The following is a 22,566-nucleotide window of genomic DNA, read 5'->3' on the forward strand; positions in this document are numbered from 1 at the left end:
TGGTTGGAAAGTTCTGCCTTAAGTCTAGCCTGTTTTCTTCTTGCTGCAAAGTCTCCTACCTCTGAGCCCGAGTCAAACCAAAGTTTTTTACATGATGGGTGGGGGCTACTTCGAGACCACTTTATTTCACCAACCTGCTTGGTGGCTACAGTTAGGCGAAAATAACCCTCTGTGCTTTCAAAACGGCAGTTAAACTGAGTCTTTTTTCCAGAATGAGGTCCCTCTCCGCCTCTATCCAGGTGAGCAGGGAACGTCCTTACACTCTGTTGGCCACAGATGGCTTTTTTCCCATTCCTCCCCAGCTGCAGGCATATCCAAAGCAGTTTTGCAGAACATGGGACGCTGCCAATTTCTCCTCTCTCTCTCTCTCTCTCTCTCTCTCTCTCTCTCTCTCTCTCTCTCTCTCTCTCTCTTTGGTGCACGTCAGCTACTATCCACCCCCCTAGCACCTCTGTGGGCTCACTTGCCCAGTTCAGCCACCCAGCCTCCTGCCACGTGGGACACAGAAGTCCTCTGCCCCTGTGTCTAAAATCACACTGGGCGTCCCCCCTCTCTTTCTCCCTCCCTGGAAGGCCCAGCGATAAGGCTCAGCATCAGGGTCTAGTCTCGCTTAGCCAGCTCCAGCTCCAAGTGCCAGTGACCTTGGATTTATTTGAACCGCATTCTTGGCTCCACCTAAAGGGAAACTTTTCCCCCTCGTCTTTTTTGGAACACCCAGGCGTGGGGGGGGTGGGGGGTGGAATGTGGTTTGGGGGTACTTTCTTATGGGGATAGGGAAGGGGGAGATGTAACAGGAGCCAGGCTTGGGGTGGGGAGATGTTCCTCCCCAGGGACATTCATTATGCTAATTTCTAGGAACCTTTTTTTTTTTTTTTTGTGGCAAAGAGATTTACAAATTGGCTCAAAACCTTTGTACCTGGAAGGTGAAGAACATTTTTCATTTGCTCTGGTTCCTTTATTAGGAACCTGAAACCAGAGCAGTGGTTTTCACCAGGGAGCATTGGTGCCTTTCAGGGGAACTTGGCAATGTCTGCAGACACATCTGGTTGTCACAGCTGGGATTGGGGGGGTGGGTTCTCCCAGGATCTAGTGGGCAGAGACCAGAGATGCTGTTAAACACCCTGCAGTGCACAGCGCACCTCCTCCGCCCACCGGCGCAGAGCATCACGCGGCCCACGGGACGGCGAGAAACCCACGCTGCGCCGACGTCAGGCCGCCCAGGCCCTCCCCTGGTTTTCTTGGGAGAAAGACCTTGATTCCAACAGCGCGTCCACTTTTCAGAACCTTGTTTGAAGTTTCTTTTTCCCCCTGTCACAAATGGTTGCTGCTTTTCTTGGTACTGATTATAAAATCACTGTGGGCTCATTGTAGACAATAGCAAACTGCCAGAAGCCGCCTCCTCCCACTCTCCCGCCACAGAGAGGGAGGGGCTGTGCTGGCCTGGGCCTCTTTCCCACCCGTCTCTCTTTCCATCAGTTCTCCTGCCCCTCTTCTGCTCAGGTATGTTTTCTTTAACATCAGGTCATGAGCGCCTCCCTGTATTACAAAAATCTATCGCAAAGGCCCAACAGCCGCTGGAGAGTCCGCGTACCAGGAGCACATTCCTCCCTGCTGCCCCCAGGGGCCCGATTTCTTCCTCTCTGGAGTGTGAAGGACCTTCAGGGCCCAGTGGAGGGGGCGGTTCGGGGATGCAGCCAGTCACTTCCGTTTTTGGTCAAAAGTGAGGCGTTGATTGTAGAGCAGCGACTCAGATCCTCCCCTTGAGGGAGGCTAGCCCGCTGGCCCTTGCCCAGGCGGAGTTCCAGAACCTTCTTGAGTAAAGGCAGTGTTGCTGGGATAAACAGTGAGCCTGAGAGGTGCCCGCCCTGAGGGCCAGCAGCGGGCTGAGCGCACAGCCCAGGCAGCGCACAGTGGTTCAGGGGCAGGGACGACCCCAACCTGGTGCTTGGGCACACTCAGGGGGCAGTCTCTGAATTACACGTTTCTTGTCTTTGCTTAAAAAAGTAACAAGAATCACTATTTCATGGCATCTTTGGTTTTTCCCCTACCCTGCTTTATTTTATTTTATTTTTTGTAGTGTTTTCTTTGTAGTAAATTCTAAATCTGCTAGTTTGTTTATTGTGTCTCTCTCCCCCTTAGCATTTGAGCTCCATGGGGACTATTTCGTTCCCTCTGGACGGGGAACAATGACTGTCACAGAGTAGACACTCAGTAAACTGCTAAGTGAGTGAATGAACTTCCCGTTGATTGCTGAGGTCATGTCCTGTGTAAGTCTGTATAGGCCTCTGGGCTTTGGACATTAACCCAGCTGCATAAAAAGCCCGGATTTGAAAACAAAACGAGCTGATTTCACCATTTCTCTCAGGGCGGGTTTAGAAGCCGGCTCTGGGGGTCCGGGCTCTGCGGGGGCCCCGCTGCGGCCGACGTGGTGCCCCTCCGGCACGGCAGGGTCAGCGCTGCTCGTTCAGGCGGCCACTCACTGGCTCATCTGTCACCTGCCCGTCCAGTGAGTGGCTCAGCGTGCCTGTGGTTTGCCTGGCACTTGAGCCACTGTGTGGCTTGGTGCCCCTTGAACTGTGCAGGGCACCTCCTGCATAAACTCACACGCCATTGGATGTTCCGGTGCTGGGATAGAGCCGTGGGTAAACCCAGTCCAGCCCACAGTTCAATGGGGAGGCACACTAAGTAATTAGGGACATCTTGATGTTGGAGGCAAGCGTGGGAGGCTGTGAGAACCCCGAGAAGGGGTCCCCGTCCTAGCCTGGAAGGTTCCGAGATGATTCCTGAGCCAAGTTACCTTCTCTTCCCCACTTCTCGGCTCCGTGTGCAGCTGGCTCAGAGGAAGGTGTTTTTTGTTTTTGTTTTTTTTTAAAATATATTTTTATTGATTTCAGAGAGGAAGGGAGAGGGGGAGAGAGAGAAGCATCAGTGATGAGAAGCACTGATTGGCTGCCTCCTGCACACCCCCTACTGGGGATCGAGCCCACAACCCGGGCATGTGCCCTTGACTGGAATTAAACCCGGGACCCTTCAGTCCACAGGCCAACGCTCTATCCTCTGAGCCAAACCAACTAGGACTCAGAGGGAGGTTCTTGAGTCCTGTCGGAACTGAACTAAAGGCTGTGAGCTGGAGCTGCGGCCTCTGCTGCCTCCTGGCTGCCAGGCCTGCCCTGCCCTTCTCTGCCCTGCTCTGCCCTGCCCTTCTCTGCCCTGCCCTGCCCTTCTCTGCCCTGCCCTGCCCTTCTCTGCCCTGCCCTGCCCTGCCCTGCCTGCCCGCTGTAATACTTTTCTTCCCCTCTGCTGCCGTGAAACGGCTGTGAAGATGGAAGGTTGGTCTGCCCTTTCTATGTTTAAACTCGCACGGTTATAGCTTTTAGAGAAAGTGGTTGGCCTCGTGCAGTGTGCTTCTCAGGGACCCCCCGCTCCCCCCGAACATGTGAGGTGGGGAAACTGAGGCACAAATGCAACAGGTTCCTCAGCCATCCTTGCCCCTCACCCTTAAGGGAACACACCCATCCATCCCCTCTGGGCATTTAAATGGGGGCTTAGGGAGGGTGTTTTGCCTCGGTTCTTAACACTTTCTTGGATCTTGTGAATTCCCAGGCAGCAAAGTGGTGGACGAGGAGGAGGAAGGTCAGTGGCGCGTGGGGTGGAGTTGCCTGTGCTTGCAGCGCGAGGCTGTAGACGGACCGGCCCTGCCGCTGCATGCCTGCGCGGGGCCCTGGGGCGGCTGCTCTCCCACCCCTTCCCTTGTTCATCCCGCGAACAGTTCCTGGGTACCTGCTCTGTCCCAGGCTTTCCGGTGGGCACCTGGGATACAGTTAGCATCTCCAGCTCTCCCGCTCCTGGCTGGGAGCCCGCGGCCGAGCTTACTGTCTCATCCGTTAGGTGACCGTGAGTGACCAGCACACCCCGAAGGAGATCCTGGTTGTGCAAGGCCTGGCACACGGTAGATGGACCGTGAATGTCAACAGTTTGATTAAGACCGATTATTTAATTATTATGCCACTCATACCTTCCGGGCCGGGGCAAGACCTTGGCAGGCCACACAGTGCAGGGGATGAGCACTGGCGAGGTGATGCAGGCGGCTGTGGGCGCCCAGCGGAGGGATGCCCTCTAGCCGAATTGCAGCCAGCGAGGCTGCCCTCTCCCTGGAGATGTACAGGCCTGACTGGCGCTGGAGCAGACCCACACCTCCTGCCTTCTGTGACCGGGTTGTGTGGCTGCAGGTCCAGACAGAGGGCCAGCCGCTTAACAACAAGGTGTTGACCGGAAGGACCCCAGATAGCTCAGAAACCAAAGGCAAGCCCGGACAACAGGACTCAGGAGATGGGAACGCTGGGGACGAGACTTCTTTGGGACAATCAGTTGGGTCTTTCTTTGGTCCTTGGGGGGCCATTGTCCTAGGAGAGGGGTTCTGATGGGCTGGCCTTAGGCAGCCTCCCCTCCTTGGCTGGGGACGCCAGGGGCACCCTGATGGATGAGCCTGCCCAGACCACAGGAAGCAGGGGGGGGGGCTAATCCCCTGGGGAGAAGGCAGATGGGACGGTGGGCCCACACACGTTCACAGTGCCCTTCATGGACTCTCAGTCCCTCCCCTGGCAGAGGAGAATTCTCCAGCCGCCTCAGTGGGCGTATCCCCCAGTGGGCTAATTGGGCTGCGATGGGAGGCAGCCACTCGAGGCCACTGGGGGGGCTCCTGCCTAGTCTTGGGACTGGTGCTGAGTGAGGAGCAGGAGAAGAGGAGGTTGCGGCTTACGGAGGGCGGCCTGGGCAGCCGGGTAGCACGGCCAGGCTCTCTGAAGCACCTGCCCACAGGACTGGGGTCTCGGCCTGCTTTCAGCATCCCCGCCCCTGCACAGAGGCAGACGATCAAGGCCGGCCTGGGCCGCGTGCTGTGCAGGTGCAGGCGCAGGCGCACCGGCTGCACGCGGCCGCATGGACGACCTGCCTGTTACCACGCTTCCTTTTTGCTTGTTTAGTTTCTTGTTTTAATTAAAAGCAAAGGCACTGACGGCCAAGCAAATGTTCGAAGCAGCGATTCTCAGTCCTGGCCGGGTGCACGTTTAAAGTGCCGGTGACGAGCACACAGTGGCCTTAGACTTACCGAGCGCCACGCTCAGCTCATCGCTTCCTGCTTTTGCGGGCGGGAGCTGTGTTACTCCCGCTGTACAGATGTGTAGGTGAGGCTGAGAGGTGCGTCACTTCCCCGGCATGCAACCAGGAAGTGAGAGAACACGCCCCACCTGGCTGTGCTCTGACCCGGCACGGGACGGGACGGGACGGGACCACGTCTCCCTGCACAGTCAGTGCAGGCCCCTGCCCTGGGCACCCCCGGGGGTGGGTTCGGAGCCAGGATTGAGAATCGGCGTGGAACTCCCCCTCACCCCAGGAATGAGCCCCAGCTTCTGTCTTCCTTGTCTTCCCGTGGCCGTCACCCCAGAGAGCCGGCCTTTCTGGATCCTGCTTCTGCGCATGTCTCAGCAGCATGTTCCCAGGGTCGCCCTGGCTGCGTATCGGTCCCCTGTTGTGACTTCTCGCCTGCATCCCTCCCTCCCTCTTCTGAGGTCATCCCGTAGGGCCCTACCATCGTGCTTGTCTCTTACTCTCTCCCCCAGCACCAGAGGGGGGAGGGCATCAGAGGGGAGTTGGGGTGATCAGCGTCTCGCCGAGTAGTTGGGGAGATGAAAGGGGACGATGTATTTCAGCACAGCACAGCCGCCACCACCCCACTGATAAATGTTAGCGTCACTGTCGAGGTTACAGTGATTAGAGCGATGGGTGGGTACCTCCTGGGATTGGGTGGATATCGGCTGGTGCCCATGGTGGCCGTATCAGTTATTAAAATACTTCCTTACAGTTGGGGAAGCCACCGCCCCGGGTACCCCCTACCCCGGACCTTCTGGACTACCTTGTGATTAGGCAGCCAAAGGGTTAACTCCTGGCACGGCAAGGTACCCCTGGGACCTGATTGGCCGGTGCCTCTGTCAAACCGGGTTGCTTTTTATTTTGAATATCACCCCTGCTTTTGGACCAGAGGGCTGTGCCCCCCGCCCCCCACCCCCCACCCCTGTCTGCGTCCTCGCATCCTGGCCCCATTAGCCAAGCTCCATGCAGCAGGGCACTGTCAGCTGAACTGGGTTGTACCCATTGCTGCTGGCACAGGGCACCTGCTCAGGCCCAACACCCTCAGCTAATGGGGCCCTCGCAAAGCCTCACCCCTGCCCCAAGGGAACTAGTAGTTAGCACCTGCGCCCCCGCCGGGAGCCTGTTGGTGGCCCCACAAGGCAGGTCTTGCTTTTTGAGCTTCCTGGAGGCTAGGTTTTTCTGCCATCTCCCTCCCAAGCGACAGGTTTTCCTCATCTTTGCTTGTGGCATTAGCTCTTGAAACCACGATTACCCCTTCTCTGTCTTCTGCCAGGATTAGCAGGCATGAGCGGTCCAGGGAAAGAGACGAAGCAGATGGAGAATGGCACGGTGGTGACGGACGCTGCGAGGAAGCAACCGCAGAGGTAAGCACAGTGAGGGAGGCACCACATTTCTGCCCCGCCTGTGGGGAGAGAGGAGGTACAGGGTGCCAGTGGCTCAGCTCCACCTACCAGAAAAGGCCTTCAGCTCTCCGGGGTCGTGGAAGTGGAGACTTTCTGCCTTCCCCTCTACCCCCCAAATCCTCCGGGAACCTCATTTCCAGACGCAGAGGCCTGAAGGGGGAGCCTGGCACTGTTCCCCCAGGTGGCACGTTCCACACAGGCCTTGTGACTTAACCATCGGTCTGCACGTCTGACACCCAAGTTCCCTACATGGTGTGGATTTCTGCTCAATTCACTCTGAGGGGCCTGGAGGGTTGAGGCTTTAAGAACCAGCATTCAATTAAAATTAGTCACAGTAATAGTAACTGCTGTGTTTGATGCGCCATTAGGACCCAAGCACAGTGCCATTAGGACACCCCTCCACCCCGCCCCCACCTGGTTCCTCGCATCCTGGCCCCATTAGCCAAGCTCCATGCAGCAGGGCACTATTGAACAGTCCATTGAACCTGGAGGTAGTTACTGTCATCTTCCCATTTTACAGATGAGCAAACTGAGAGCTCCCCACTGGTTATATAGCTAGAGAGAAGCTGAGCTGGGATTTGAGCCCAAGTCCAGCCTCTGAGCCCCTTCCCCTAACTTCTACACTTTGCTGCTTTAAAGGAGGTTGCATTTGGTGAGATCATTGGGTATTTGGAGGAGCCTCACTCCGTGGACTTTGTTGCTTAACCTCTGTGCCTCAGTTTCCCCAGCTGTCACATGGGGTCTGCGGTGTACTTGCTACATAGGATTGTAGTAAGGCTTACCTGATATGGTGCCTGTGAAGCACCGGGGACAGTGCCCTGTGCCCCCAGCACTCAGTCATTCCTGGACGAGTGGGGCTGCCCAGACCTACTTTTCTGGGGGTGGGGGTGGGGCATTTCACAGAAATGGAGCTGGAAGGAGATTGGCATGAGCAGCTCTGCCCTCAGAACCCTGGGCACAGTACCCTCCTGGACTCAGATTTCTATCTCACGGACAGGTGGGAGGATTTCCTTCTTTGTCGGTGCACCTATTGAGGTGGGGAGCTGGACATATGTGTGTAAAGCCCTTAGCGCCACGCCCAGAGTCACACAGGGGCCATGAGGGTGCTGCCGGGTTCAGGCAGGCGGCCGGCATAACCAGTCACGGTGGCTGAAGCAGCCGAGAGGAGGCAGTGCCTGCAGGTGGTCCTGGGAACAGGGGCAGGTGATGGTGGTGTGCAGACCGGAGAGAGCATGGGCGGACGGAGCGGAAACATGCAGAACACTGGGCGCTCATTTTCTGTTGCTACATCACAAATCACCACAAGCGTCACGGTTGTCATCTCGTGGTTTCTGTGTATTGCGGCCTCCGGATGTGGCTCAGCTGGCTCCTCTGCTCAGCGTCTCTCACAGGCTATAGCTGAGGGGTCGGCCAGGACGGGGTCTTATCTGAAGGCTCAGCTGGGATCCGCTTCCTGCAGCTGTTGGCAAGACTCACTTGTTCATTTCCTAACTGACCGCAGGCTGGAGGCCACCCTTAGCTCCCGGCTCCCAGCACCTCCAGCCTGGGTGCTTGCTTCATCGAGGCAGGCAAACCAAGAAGGCAGGAGAGTCGGTGACCAGGATGGGTTATACTCCGTCACCGTTGCTCGTGTGGGTCTGAGCCGTGGCTGAGAGAGGGGTGTTCCTGTGTTCTCATGTGCGTGTGCACACACACACGCACGCACCCCATGTCATTCCCCAATGCTGTAATAAGTCCCTAGGGAGCAGGACTGCCTCGAGGGGAAAGAGTCCTGTGTCACCTGATCTGTGATGATCTGTGATGGTCTCAAAAGCTGACGACCACTGGTGGCAAGAAAATGCTGTTGGTAGAATGCCTGCATAAAGGAACGCTTCTTTCATGGGGCCCCTACCCTCTGTGAGTTCATCTGTAAAATCAGAAGCTTGAACTGGTCAGTACTAGTCCTTTGTGGGGACTGCTGTCCCTGCCCAAGGCTTCCATTGGCTGACACCATGTGCCTTGCTTTCCCCAGACAGCTCAGCAACTCCTCCTCCTACAGCGGGGACGCCAGCCGGCACCACAGCAGCACTGCCGAGCTGCAGAAGGCTGGGGCCAAGGAGGAGGACGCCTGGAAGATGATGGAGGCCGACAAGGCTCAGACAGGGCAGGTGAGGCTGGCTCCCTAAATGAGGACGCTGGCGGGTGTGTGCGGCTTGCCAGTGTGTGCTGGTCGCCACGCAGAGGACTTTATGTTAACTCCTGTCTTCCTCACAGGAGCCTATAAAGGTATTGTTTTAAATGCTGGGAACCGAGGCCTGAGAGCCTCGGTGACTCACCCGGGTCGCAGCTGAGTGGCAGAGCTGGGATTTGAACCCTGGCAGTCGGCTCCAGGGTTGTCATGTATTGTCTCTGCTGTCCTTGCTGCCGCCTCCTTTGAGCTGCTGGGGGCCTCTCATTAGGGGTAGGCAACCTGGTCGCTTTAAGTCAGGGTTGCCCACCATGCAGGGTTCCATTTATGTGAGGTGATGGCAGACACGGTGCTAAAGAATATTAAAGAACATTAAGTGAAAGGAAGTTTTCATTTCTCTTTCAGCCCTTAGTACACCAGTGAGAAAGTTACCTAGCTCATCTTGAATACCTGTCTTAGTCCGTTCGGGCTGCCATAACAGGATAGGTTGGGTGGCTTGGAAACAATACACACTTACTGTTCACACCGGGAGCGTTAATGGGCAAGTCCAAGATCAAGACACCAGCAGATTTGGTGTCTGGTGAGGACCCACTTCCTGGTTCATTCCTGGTTCACGGAGGGCCATCTCCTTCCCATGTCCTCACGTGGCAGAAGGGGCTGGGCACTCGCTGAGGCCTCCTTTTGCGGGAGCGCTAATCCATTCACCTTCGTGGAGCTCATCACCTCTCAAAGCCCAGCTCCTAGCGCCATCACATGGGAGTTCTGGGGACACACAAACGTTCCGTCTCCAGCACTAACAGTTGCTAACTTTTCTTCGTAATAAACAGCGAGGGTGTAAAGCTCTAGTTTAGTTGTGTATATATATATTTTACAGTCATCTATATTGTCCCAGGGTCAGTCGTCAGTCATTTTTCACTTGTGGCAATGATCCAAAGTTTTGTTTAAATCCTCACCTGAGGATATATTTTTCATTGATTCTAGAGAGAGGAAGGGAGAGGGGGAGAGAAACATCCATCAGTTGCCTCACCCATGCATTCTGACTGGGGATCAAACCTGAAAGCTGGGTATGTGCCCTGACCGGGAATCAAACCTGAGACCCTTCAGTACACGGAACAACACTCCAACCACTGAGCCACACCAGCCAGGGACAGAATTTATTATTAAAAATAAATGTGGTTATGGTTGGTTTTTTTTTTTTTAAACAATAGGAAATAGAGTTCTTAAAATAAGTACACAAAGAAAAATAACCCACGAAAGGTGGTACGGTACCATGTGAGGGTGGGGCACTGGACATATCAGAATCTCCTGGGACCCTCTGTTCCCAGCCCCTCCCCTCCTGTGGCCCTCACACCTGCAGCCGACGACAGAGGTGGCTGTCATGTGTCCTCCCCCCTTGCTCACTGACCCTCCGGGAAGCCAGGGAAATGACCCTGAATCGAGCACTTGAGAAAGAGGGGCCAGAGCTGCCAGGCCCAGTGAATCCCACACCCCAGAGAAGGTGGTCTCAGCATCGCCTGCATTTTGTATTTATGCACAGGGACAACGGAGACGGGGAGGGGGTGTCAGTTGCCAAAGTGGAGCTGGGTCCAGCCCACCCGGCCACTTCGCCTCCCACGCTGCCACATCCCACTGCTCGTGAGGGGGGGGGGGGGGCCCTGAGCCCCTCGGGGTCATTCAGGGACAGCAGGCAGCGCAGCTGTGAGGAACCAAGTGGTGCAACGTGCTCTTTATTCTGACACCCTCTTCCCGCTCTCTGAGTTTGAAGAGCAGAAACGGGAAACAGAAAAAAGGAAGCACTCAGTTAGACACCAGAGCTCTGATCCCTCACTGTTACCTTTCAACCAGCCTGTAATTCACACATGACCTTGATGACCCAAAATTCCGCCTGAAAGGCTTGACAAGACAGCGAGGCCACGCACGAGGAAAGAGGCTGGAGCTTGTTGAAACCAAGCCCAGCAGGGCAGGGACCTGGACTTGGTCTGCTGCGGACTTTCTTTGTCGATAACCAGCTGGGGGAGGAGGAATGGCGAGGATACGAGCACAGGTGGGGCCTGAACAACAGGTGCGGACCCTGGGTGCGTGTGTTGCGTTGTGTAAAATGCCTCCTTTTCCTGGCTCCAGGTCAAGCTCTCCGTGTACTGGGACTACATGAAGGCCATTGGACTTTTCATCTCCTTTCTGAGCATCTTCCTTTTCTTATGTAACCACGTTGCCGCCTTGTCCTCCAACTATTGGCTCAGTCTCTGGACTGATGACCCCATCGTCAACGGGACCCAGGAGCACACTAAAGTCCGGCTGAGTGTCTATGGAGCCCTGGGCTTCTTTCAAGGTGGGAGCCGCCCCTCTGCCCCCTCCCCCACCCCACCTGATTTTGGCACTTGGAACTACTTTTCAGTCTTGTTAGACCTCCACCCCCCACCCCCAACCAAGCCAAACCTGGAAGAACGGTTACCTGACACAGTAAACACTCAAATATTTGTGGAGTGAATGGTTATTTAATGCTTTGTTTCACATGGCCCTAGGACAGTGATGGGCAACCTTTAGAGCTTGGTGTGTCAAACTTCGCCAAAAAACTGAGCATCACTCGGGTAGTGTGTCACTTTGAGGAAAAAACATTATTTCGCAAATGTTTCATCCTCGGCATGCGGCTGTGTGTCATCAGAAATGGCTACGCGTGTCAGTGCTATCATAGGTTCGCCATCACTGCCCTAGGAGGTAGAGGAGAGCGCTCATGTGCCCATTTTACCGATGAGGAAAGTTGAGGAAGAGAATCCACCTGGAGCATTAATGGGCAAGGGCCCTTGCCCCTTGGTGCGTCTGTACAGTTTCATCTGGGGGCTTTTCCCTGCTGCCTGAGGGTGGGGATTCTTAGCACATGCAGTGTGGGCCCATCCGGGACATCTGGAGATTCTTTTGGTTGTTACAACTTCTGAGGGTGCTGCTGGGTCTAGAGACCAGGGATGTTGCTAAGCATCCTGCACCGCACAGCACAGATCCCACAACAGAATTATCCAGCACCGCATGTCAACAGTGAGAGGCTGAGAAACCCTGCGGTATACCCTTCTTGTGGTCCCATGAGAGCTCCCAAACACAACAGCATTAATACTAACAGCGCGTGTTTACTGAGCACTTACCTGGTGCCTGGTTCTGTTCTAAACACGTTTACGTGTTCTGACTGGTTTTACCCTTGCAGCAATCTCATGAGGTAGGAGCTAATACTTTCCCCATTTTAGCGATGCAGAAACTGAGGCCCAGAGGGACTAAGTAAGTTGCCCTAAGTCACATGCTGATAGGTGGCAGAGCTGGCGTTGAGTGAGGCAGTCCGGCTCGGAGCCCGTGCTCTTAACCACTCTGCTACATGCTGCACAGTACATAAGCTATGTGTTTGTGTGCTCATAAAAGCTGCTTATACACACACACATGCACAGTCAAAGCCTATGCACATCGCGTGTACAATAAATATACACATATTTAACATTCTTGAGCACTTTTTGTGCACCAAGCACATTGCTCGGTAGGCCCCTTGCCTTTGACATTGCTGTAAGTATTGTCCCATGTTACAGATGGGGAAGCTGGGGTGCAAAGAGGTTAAGTGGCTTGCAGAAGGCCCCACACCTGGTAGGTGACAGAGACAAGATCTGACAGTGTTGGCTCCCGAGCCTGTCATTTGTGAGTCCCGCCTCTTGAAATCGCCTCTCTGCAAAGAACGGGTGCCCTTCGGTGGCTTGTTTGGAGGAGCCACAGTCGCCCCTTGAGCTCTAGGAGGTGGCTTTGGGAAAACCCAGCAGAGCACACACGGATTTCTTAAGTTTCTCAGTCCCTGCAACGCCCTCGTAGGGCAAAGGACTGTGGACTCCAAATTATAATCATAAACAGCACAGAGTGTGATGTTTCCCTGGGCCCGCACAGCAGCAGTGTCTGTTCTAGCTGTGCTGTCCTGTACTGGTAGGCTTTGGCCACGGGTAGCTATTGAATTTCAATTCATTACATTGAAATAAAAGTAAAAATTCAGTCGTTCCGTGCGCTAGCCACATTTCAAGTGCTCAGCAGCCACATGTGGCTCATGGCTACTGCATTGGACAATACAGATGTAGAATGTTTCTATCATCACAGGAGCTTCCACTGGACGGACGGGGCTGGTCTAGAGGAGTACGGCCTGCAGATTGAGAGCATGAGTGGGAGCAGGCTGCCGGGATTAAACCCCATCTCTGCTTCTGATTGGCTGAGAATATTTCAGTTTCAGTTTCCTCATCTGTGAAGTGGGTGGTTATCTAATTTATACAGAGTTGTCATAAGGATTAGATACCTGTAAAACTTCAGTGTGGTGCTTAGCACATAGTAAGTGCTCAATTAATAATAGCTCAATTAAGTATCATTATCAGTATTATTATTATTATTACTATTATTATTATTATTATTATTATTATTAGCTGGGGACCCCGCCCTGCTTCATCCATATGGTCGCATGGCCACTCGTCCCAGCCCCCAGCTTGGCCCCTCTCCCACTGTGGAGTCTAATGCGAGAATGTTTGCAGGGTTTGTTGTGTTTGGCTACTCCTTGGCGCTGTCCGTCGGGGGCATCTTCGCCTCCCACCGCCTGCACCTGGACCTGCTGCACAATGTCCTGTCGTCGCCCATGAGCTTCTTCGAGCGGACCCCCAGTGGGAACCTGGTGAACCGCTTCTCCAAGGAGATGGACACGGTGGACTCCATGATCCCGCAGGTCATCAAGATGTTCATGGGCTCCCTGTTCAACGTCATTGGCGCCTGCATCATCATCCTGCTGGCCACTCCCATCGCTGCTGTGACCATCCCACCCCTGGGCCTCATCTACTTCTTCGTCCAGGTGAGAGGTGGGCTGTTGGTGTCTGGAAGAAGCCCTGTGTGTGTCGGGCTCCCGTGAGCACGGGGCTCGGCCCTCGCACCGGTTCCCTGTGGAGCTGGAGAGGGTTTGCTGGGGGCGCGGTGGGTGTGGTGTCAAGAGCCTCAGCTGATGGTTTTTAGCTTGTGATAACCAAATGTACTTTTTTTCTAGTAAGTTTTAGTTTTGTAGTTGTAAGTTATAAAAGAAAGAAAAAAGTGATGGCTATAAAGATACTTTTATTATTGAAGTTTCCTTAAGAATGTTATGAAATTCTCTAGTTCCTAAGCCCCCTGAAGATAATGGAGATGTGAATACCAGCAGCTTAAACAAGATGGGTGTGTGTTTTTCTCTCTTGGAATAGAAATATAGAGGCGGGCCACTCAGGGCTGGTGTGGCAGTTCCCTGAGTTTGTTGATATCCAGCCCTGTTCCCGTCTGCACTGCAGGAAACGAGGAGGTGACAGGGCGAGGGGCGTGTGATAGCCGGGCAGCATCGCTGATTTCTCAGGCAACTGCAGTGGGGATTGTGTTTCCGGTTGACAGACGTGCCTGTTGGGGCTCTAATGGTGTTTACTCACGTCTGTCTGAGTCCAGAGCATGTGCTGGTGACCACAGGGCAGCCTGTCCCTTCTTACCCGTAAAGGTTAGCTGCAGCACAGCTGCTGGGCAGGGGGGTGGAGGGTGAGATGGGATCTTAACTGCAACCCAAAATGAGGGTAGGAAATTGTGAAGGGCTCCATTCTCAAACTGCACCGGAGCCGCTCATGTGGGGTCCCGAAGGGAGGCCAGCCCTGGACCCCGCCACACTGTGGCCAGTGATGGGTGAGGTCACCAAAAATAGCATCTGTGGTCAGACTCTGGCCGGAAGTGTTCTGGAAAGACCCAGTTCCAAAGAACGGAACAGACCAAATGCAGCACTTGAAGCAGCTCAGATACCTGCCAGGAGCAGGGCCCTGAGCACACGGTGGAGCGTCTCCGTGGCAGAGTCTTACGCAGCCTTGACGGGGAGAGTTAGGAAGGCTCTGCTGCAGCACCATGAGTTTTATTTCTGAAACACACAGGACGTGAATTAGGCAGAGGATCGTGGTGTTTGCACACGGTCATTTTAACTAACCCCACCTGTGTGATGTGTATTGAACCATGTGAAATTTAATAAAACGAAATGCAAAATGTGTGTGGGCATGACTGGAAAAGGAGACAAAACCGGTTTGGCTCAGTGGATAGAGCGTCGGCCTGCAGACTCAAGGGTCCCGGGTTCGATTCCGGTCAAGGGCATGTACCTTGGTTGCGGGCACATCCCCAGTAGGGGTGTGCAAGAGGCAGCTGATCGATGTTTCTCTCTCATCGATGTTTCTGGCTCTCTATCCCTCTCTCTTCCTCTCTGTAATAAATCAATAAAATATATTTAAAAAAAAAAAAGAAAGAAATGAGCACACTGGCGGGGCGGCTCAACTGGTTGGGGCATTGTTCTCCACACCAAAAAGGTTGTGGGTTTGATCCCCGGTCAGGACATGTTTCTCTCTCACATTGATGTTTCTCTCTCTCTCTCTCTTCCTCTCCCTTCTTCTCTCTAAAAACCAATAAAGAAACACATCTTTAGGTGAGGATTAGAAAAAAGAAATGAGAGAATGTGTCCGGCAGGTCCATTAAACCCCCGCAGTCAGTGGCTTCAGAGAGGCTATACATTACAGAGGTTGGCACACTGCAGCCAAGTGTCTGGGTTCGAATCCCAGCTCTGCCCCGTCCTAGCCAGCCACGTGATCTTAGGGACGAGGTTAGCGAAGTTCTTTGTGCCTTAGTTTCCTGATGGTGAGAGAGGAATGAGCACCTCAGAGGTTTGGGGTGCGGATTAACTGAGTTGGTAGATGTGAAAGTAGTTCAAACAGGGCCGCCGAGGGTGGGCTCTGCCTAAGTGTCAGCTGTTATGTTTGTCATCACTGCCATCGTTTCGTTGTTGTTGGCTCTGTGCCAGCAGCTCACCAGGTGAGTGGAGACACCTGCTAAGAACAGCCCAGCTCCAGCATTTGCCTGCTGGTGGCATCATTTCTGTCCAGACTTCCTCCAGCACAGCCCCGGGAGGCTGGGATGGGGACAGTTCCACTCACCCCCTGTCCATTCTGTGCCCCCAGAGGTTCTACGTGGCCTCCTCCCGGCAGCTGAAGCGCCTCGAATCCGTCAGCCGCTCCCCGGTTTACTCCCACTTCAACGAGACCTTGCTGGGGGTCAGTGTCATCCGGGCCTTTGCGGAACAGGAGCGCTTCATCTGCCAGAGTGACCTGAAGGTGGACGAGAACCAGAAGGCCTATTTCCCCAGCATCGTGGCCAACAGGTGGGCCCACCGGGGGTGGGGGTGGGGGGGTGGGCGTGGGAAGCTGCCATAGTTCCTGGAGGAGGGTGTGAAGCCAAACTCAGACCCTCCCAGAGGGAATGGTTTGACTTGGTGAGGACAGAATAACTGTGAAAAGCAGACAGGGGGACACTGTGAGCACAGCACTCTGGGGCATTGAAGGACAGGGACAGAGAGTTCTTCTGGAGCCAGAAAATCCTGCAGAACCTGCCCTTTAGCTGTCATCCTGGGGACACAGGAGCATCAGTGGGGGGCAGACTCAGCTGTTGAGTATTTTCCTACCATAGTATCAAGCTGAAGGGCGACCAACCCCGCCCCCAACCCCGTGATGTGTATCAGAAGCAAATTACGAATATTAAGTCAAATCATGTGAAATTGCCATTTAGGGTATGAAGAATGGTGGAATTGCATTAATCAAAAAAAAGTAAAAGATTGATGAACAAGAATAGATCCAGAGACAAATGGGGGGGGGGGGGGGGCGGGGCGCGGTTAGAGAGCAACCAAAGGACTTGTATGCATGCATATTAGCATAACCAATGGACACAGACACTGGGCGGTGGGGGCTTGCCTGGAGTGGGAATCGCTGAGGGGGGGGTGTCAAATTGGAGAAAAAGGAGACATATGTAAAACTTTAGACAATAAATAAATTAATTTCTACTAAAAAAAAAAAGAAAAACAAGTTTGCTAATTTTTTATTATTTTATATATGTATTTCTTTTTAGAGATAGAAGAAGGGAGCGGGGAGAGAGAGAGAGAGAGAGAGATCGATCATCGGCTGCCTTCTGTACGCCCTCTACCCGGGCATGTGCCCTGACCTAGAATCGAACCAGCAACTTCGTGGTGCACGGGACAATGCCCAACCACACTGGCCAGGGTGAAGTTTGCTAATTAGTGACTGAATTTAGAAAAGTGTCTGCTTTATCTCTAAAACATCCTCCTCACTCGGTTGCATCCTGATACAGTGTTTGAGATGAGGGGTAAGAAAGCGCTGGGACAGGGGTAGCAGCCTCCTGGAAGAGACCCATCAGAACCAACTGCCAGCCCACCGTGTACACTACGATCCTACCGTGTAAGGCTGGGGGAGACCGGGCGTTATTGGAGACTTCCTCTTCCCTTGCAGAACTTTTAGGACGTTTGTCACTGTGCCTGTCTGTCTGTGGGAGTGGCTCACCCCCAAGAAGATCAGTCACGTGGGTCTAAGAGCTGTAGTGGGGAAAAGGCTAACCCATCTCCCTAGAATGCTTTACATTTTGAAACATTAAAATAATATTCCTAATGCTGTGTGGTGATATCTTAACAAAAGTTATCTTTAAACCATTAAAATGCCTGTTTATATTTTGAAAGGTAAAATACATTTTAATGTTTCTGAGATGAGAGTGATCTGGATCTGGGAACACTTACAGCTACATTGAAAATAGTGTGTTTTTTCTCACCACCCTTTTCCCTGCCAAGAGAAGGTTATTTGATTAAAATATATTTTTATTGATTTCAGAGGGGAAGGGAGAGGGATCGAGAAATAGAAACATCAAGGATGAGAGAGAATCTTTGATTGCCTGCTCCTGCACGCCCCATACTAGGGATTGAGCCCACAACGTGGGCATGTGCTCTGGGAATCGAAACATGATCTCCTGGTTCATAGGTTGATGCCCAGCCACTGAACTACGGCCGGTCAAGAGAAGGTTATTTTAAATCATTGGTGCCTCTTACAGTTGATTACTTAGTATTTATTAATTTTTCAGGACATCTTTTTTCAAAATTGCACACATGGCTGTTTTTGTGAGAAAAAGTTGGTTCTTAAAAAAGCAAGCTTCAGTTTCCTGGGAAGATTGCTTCCAGAGAACTGTCTTAATCCCTGGGGTTGCCGGATGAGTGAGGAATTACTGAACTTGTGTCCCTTTGGTCTTCCTTCCCCCTGTGTCCTAGGAGTGGGGCAGAGAAGGCCTCTCTCAGAGCTATCAGGGATTGTTTTAGTTAGTGAAGTTCCACTCCTAACCCCACGCCCAGAACCAGAAACCAAGTCTCTAAAAAAGCTGACCCTGGGTGTGTGTGTGTGTCCTTCTGTCTGCCTGTGTGTCTCATGCAGGTGGCTGGCTGTGCGGCTGGAGTGTGTGGGCAACTGCATTGTCCTGTTTGCATCCCTGTTTGCAGTGATCTCCCGGAACAGCCTCAGCCCCGGCTTGGTGGGCCTCTCAATATCTTACTCGTTACAGGTAAGAGGGGGTGCTCTTGCTGAACCTCCCATTTCTCTGAATGGGAGAGCCAGTTGTCTTTGTTTTGGGTCCAGTGGGAGTGCAGAAGAGCAAAGGGGCTGAATGGAATTTGAGGAGCAGGTCTACAGCCCCGTGACTGACTGGAGCAGGAGAGAAATTAGACACGTGGCCTGGATGCCTCCAACTGCAAGAGAAATGCTTATAACACTACTAGAGGCCCGGTGTGTGAAATTTGTGCACTGCGGGGGGCGTCCCTCAGCCCGACCTGCACCCTCTCGCAGTCCGGGAGCCCTCGGGGGATGTCCATCTGCCAGCTTAGCTCTGCTGCAGAGGCAGGAGAGGCTCCTGCCACCACCGCTGCGCTCGCCAGCCATGAGCCTGGCTCAGGGCTTCTGGCTGAGCAGCGCTCCCCCTGCGGGAATGCACTGACCACCAGGGGGCAGATCCTGCATTGAGTGTCTGTCCCCTGGTGGGCAGTGTGCATCATAGCAACCGGTCATTCCACCGAACTACATATTAGCCTTTTATTGTATAGGATAAATTTCCCTCGAAGCCCTGCTTTAGCTGCATTTCCCAAATTTTGATATATTGTATTTTCCTATTACCTATTTCAAAATATTTTCTCATTTCCTTCCTGATTACCCGTGTGGCTCATGGGTGATTTTGAAATGTGCTTGCTTAAGAGATGCAGTGGAGCAAGGCTCTGTGTGAGGTGCTGTTTTCTGTACCTTTCTTATCTGAAGTATTTCACAACTCATAATTACTTCATTAAAATAAAGCAACTCAAGCTCACTCTAGACACTCCGTGTGACTCTTCCACTCGCAGGTCACCACCTACCTGAACTGGCTTGTTCGGATGTCGTCGGAGATGGAGACCAACATTGTGGCTGTGGAGAGACTCAAGGAGTATTCAGAAACTGAGAAGGAGGTAGAGCAAGCCCCTGCCCTGACTTTTTGAACTTGACCTTCAGTGTGGCTTTAAAGAACCTCTGAGCCAAACCATATGTGCCTGCAACAGGCAACCTCTGTCGGACAAACTGTTACGTATTTTTATGGGGGACTTCTTTTATGGGAAAAGAGACTAGTTTCTTTCCGCTCCTGAAAAATGAATAAATACTAAGTCACCAACTGTTAGAGGCACCATTGATTTAAATAAGTTTTAAAATTAAACACAAGTGAGTTGATGAAAAGTATTCAAATGTAATAACAAGAATGAGTACATGGATATTGTGAAAATCATAAACTGGTAAGGAATTGACCCAACTTTGGAAAATCCTGCAGTCACAGTTTTAGATGGAGAAAAGGTAGCCTAGGGAGGGATGTTGGCTGATTCAAGGTCATGTGTGATCAATAGGACCCAAGTCTCTAGACTTCAGTGCCACGTCGCCCCTAATAACTGCCTTATTCTGTCTGCACACCACTACCAATGGTAGTAGTGATAATACTGACAGTAACAGTAATGCTGGGTGATGCCATTCTATCCATTACCACCACCAATAATAATAGGGACATATATTGTGTCCTTGTGGAGGTGTCAGGCCCTGTCCTAAACATTTCACATGGAGTAATTTTATCTTCACTATACAGCCTTATAACTCACATTCTATTTTTACTTCCATTTTACAGGTGAGAAAACTGAGACACAGAGAGGTTAAGTAACTTGCCTAAGACACATGACTGGTAAATCGCAGACGTAGGATTTGGGTCTTTGCCATTGTGCCACACTGCCTCCCAAGAAAATGCCCCAGGGGAACGAGACCAAGGCTGCCCTAATTAAAATCTGTGTTAGAGCGTTTGCAAAGGTGACCTATGACCTCAGTCTTTTAATGCTCTGAAATGGTGAACTCCAGGTTCCATTTCATCAGAGGCATCAGCCAGAATGGTGTGAGTGACCCCTGTGGAAATAAGAGTGCATTACACCAGGACTTTCCACCCAACATTGAACTTATTGTTTATTTATTTAATCATCCCCCAGGATATCTTTGTTTGTTTGTTTGTTTTTAGACAGAGAGGAAGGGGGAGAGAGAGAAATATCAGTGTGAGAGGGAAACATCGATCCGTTGTCTCCTGCACAGGGATCCAGCCTGTAACCTGGGTATGTGCCCTGACCAGGAGTCTATGCTCCCACTAACTGAGTCACCCAGCCAGGGCTGAAGTAATTAAGTAACTTATTAATTTAGTTACTTATTCATTTATTTATATTTTTATTGATTTTTAGAGAGAGGGGGAAGGAGAGGGAGAGACAGATAGAAACATCCCGTCATTAATTGGCTGCCTCTTGCACACCATCTGCTGGGGCTCGAGCCTGCAACCTGGGCATGTGCCCTCACCTCGAATTGAACCAGTGACCTCTTGGTTCATGGGTCGATGCTCAACCACTGAGCCACACCAGGCAGGCTGCGTGTATTTTTTTTAATAACAGCTTTAAGAGATAATTCACACTCCATGAAATTCATCCACTTAAAGTGTGAAATTTATTTCATGTTACAAAAATATTTTACTTCTTTTATTCTATATTTTTAGAATAAGAACATATTTGAAAAATACAAGAGGAAGTCAAGATCACTCAGAGTCCCACCACTATTATGATATATATGTTTATTTACTGTGTATATATTACATATAAATATAAACAATACATTATAAATAATATATTATATATTCATGTTAGAAAGTTCCACCCACTTCTCTTCAGTCGCTCCCATGTTTTTATAGCATGTCCTTTTTATTTATATACTTAAATTATAAAAGGGATTTTTTTGTTGTTGTAAAAAAAATAATATTAGAAGTTTGTGGGGCAGAAAGGCTGAAGGTTTTCTTTTATTGTCCTCCCTGTCCCTCTCTTTCCCTAAAGGTAGCCCCGAGGCTGGCCTGGAGCATATCCAGCTGTAAGTCTCAGGAAATGCTGAACTGGACTAAGAAACTTTTCAGAAATAGGGGCTGTGTGACACAGGGCAAGTTACTACCCTGTCTGTGTCTCAGTTTCCTTGTGTGTAAATGGGATGTTGAAAGGACCCCATAGATGGGGCTGTAGTGAGGATTAAATGAGATAATATGATAGAGTGCTGTTTAAGTGGTCACGGCTGCTGCTTTTGTTGTTGCAGTCCAGACCTAGAAGGCAGGCAGTCAGCCTTGTGTCTGTTCAGAGAAGACCACTTTGATTCAGTCCATACATACTTATTGAGCACCTACTATGTGCTCTGGGCCCTGGGATAGAACAGTGAACGGACAGTACTAGCACAAGAACCCGTCCTCATAGAGTGGATATTCCAGTAGGCATGGGTGACACAATGGTAAGTGCTCTGAAGGAGAATGAAGCAGGGCAGAGGACAGAGGGGTGCAGGGCCAGGAGGGTGGTCTGACTTGCTCTAAGATCTGCAGGATGTGGGGTAGCAGGCCGAGTAGGTAGCTTGGGGAAGAGCGTTCCAGGCAGAGGAAGCTGCAAATGCAAAGGCCTGGAGAAATCACCCTGAAGTCAGTGTGGGGAGCGGAGTGAACGTGAGAGAGGGAGGTGAGGTCAGGGGGGTTGCAGAGGCCGCTCACAGAGAGCCTTGGGGCCCGTGAGATGGACCTCAGATTCCTTATTTGCCTCCCTCCTACCCCCACCCATTACAGGCTCCCTGGCGGATCCAGGAGATGACTCCGGCCAGCACCTGGCCCCAGGTGGGCCGAGTGGAATTCCGGGACTACAGCCTGCGTTACCGAGAGGACCTGGACTTGGTTCTCAAGCACATCAACATCACCATCGAAGGAGGAGAAAAGGTGGGTGCACACTGTTCTCCCACCCGCTCACAGTCGGCACAGGTTGTGATCAGGCGCATGAAACCGGCTGTCATTTCCGCAGTCCGTCCCAGCCCATACGGTCTGGGGTGACTATCAGACAGTATTCTACCTGGTTGCACACTGGTAGCCTGAGGGCCAAATGAGGTCCACGGAGAGGTTTTGAAAAAAAATCTGAATAAGTTGCAAATACTGAAAAATCTGGAACTTTTTCAATAAAAATCCATTTCCTGCTTTTCTCGAAAGATCACAGCATCTAGCAACACTGGGCTCATACTCCCCACCTGGCTCTTGGTAAGGCAAGATGTGAGCCTCCCTGTTCACTCGGTCCCTCCCCACCCCCTTCAGGTGCCTACATGGACCCTGTAGGCAGTGAGTGTGGGATCTCCAAGATAGAAGGATGTCACCATCACTGCCAGGGATGGCTCAAGGGGCATGTGGAATTGTCGGAATTTTGGAACGTAGCCTTGGTCCCAAGCTGTTCCTGGAAGGTGTCCTTCCCCTCAGACCCTCAGATTCTCCTCAGAATCAGACCATGGCCTTCCTGGCCATTTTCCGGGGGACAGTGCTGCTTTCCTCTCTGAACATATGGACTTGTTACACGGTCCCTTCCGCCCAGGCTCAGGATGTTCTGTTCCCGTAAGATAA

The 22,566-nt window shown here is 52.1% G+C and overlaps 1 protein-coding gene across 1 annotated transcript in view; it reads left to right on the forward strand.

The window, feature by feature from the left end:
• Positions 1-22,566, forward strand: part of ABCC1 (ATP binding cassette subfamily C member 1) — a 152,242-nt gene that overhangs the window by 124,328 nt on the left and 5,348 nt on the right. Inside the window, exons 20-27 of the mRNA XM_054714773.1 lie at positions 6,422-6,512; positions 8,563-8,698; positions 10,840-11,047; positions 13,254-13,564; positions 15,711-15,910; positions 18,012-18,138; positions 18,965-19,066; positions 21,754-21,900. Coding sequence (XP_054570748.1) covers positions 6,422-6,512; positions 8,563-8,698; positions 10,840-11,047; positions 13,254-13,564; positions 15,711-15,910; positions 18,012-18,138; positions 18,965-19,066; positions 21,754-21,900 — 1,322 coding nt within the window. The remainder of the gene's footprint in view (positions 1-6,421; positions 6,513-8,562; positions 8,699-10,839; positions 11,048-13,253; positions 13,565-15,710; positions 15,911-18,011; positions 18,139-18,964; positions 19,067-21,753; positions 21,901-22,566) is intronic.

The sequence above is a fragment of the Eptesicus fuscus genome, chromosome 4, assembly GCF_027574615.1.
Source record: "Eptesicus fuscus isolate TK198812 chromosome 4, DD_ASM_mEF_20220401, whole genome shotgun sequence".
Classification (NCBI taxonomy): Eukaryota; Metazoa; Chordata; class Mammalia; order Chiroptera; family Vespertilionidae; genus Eptesicus; species Eptesicus fuscus.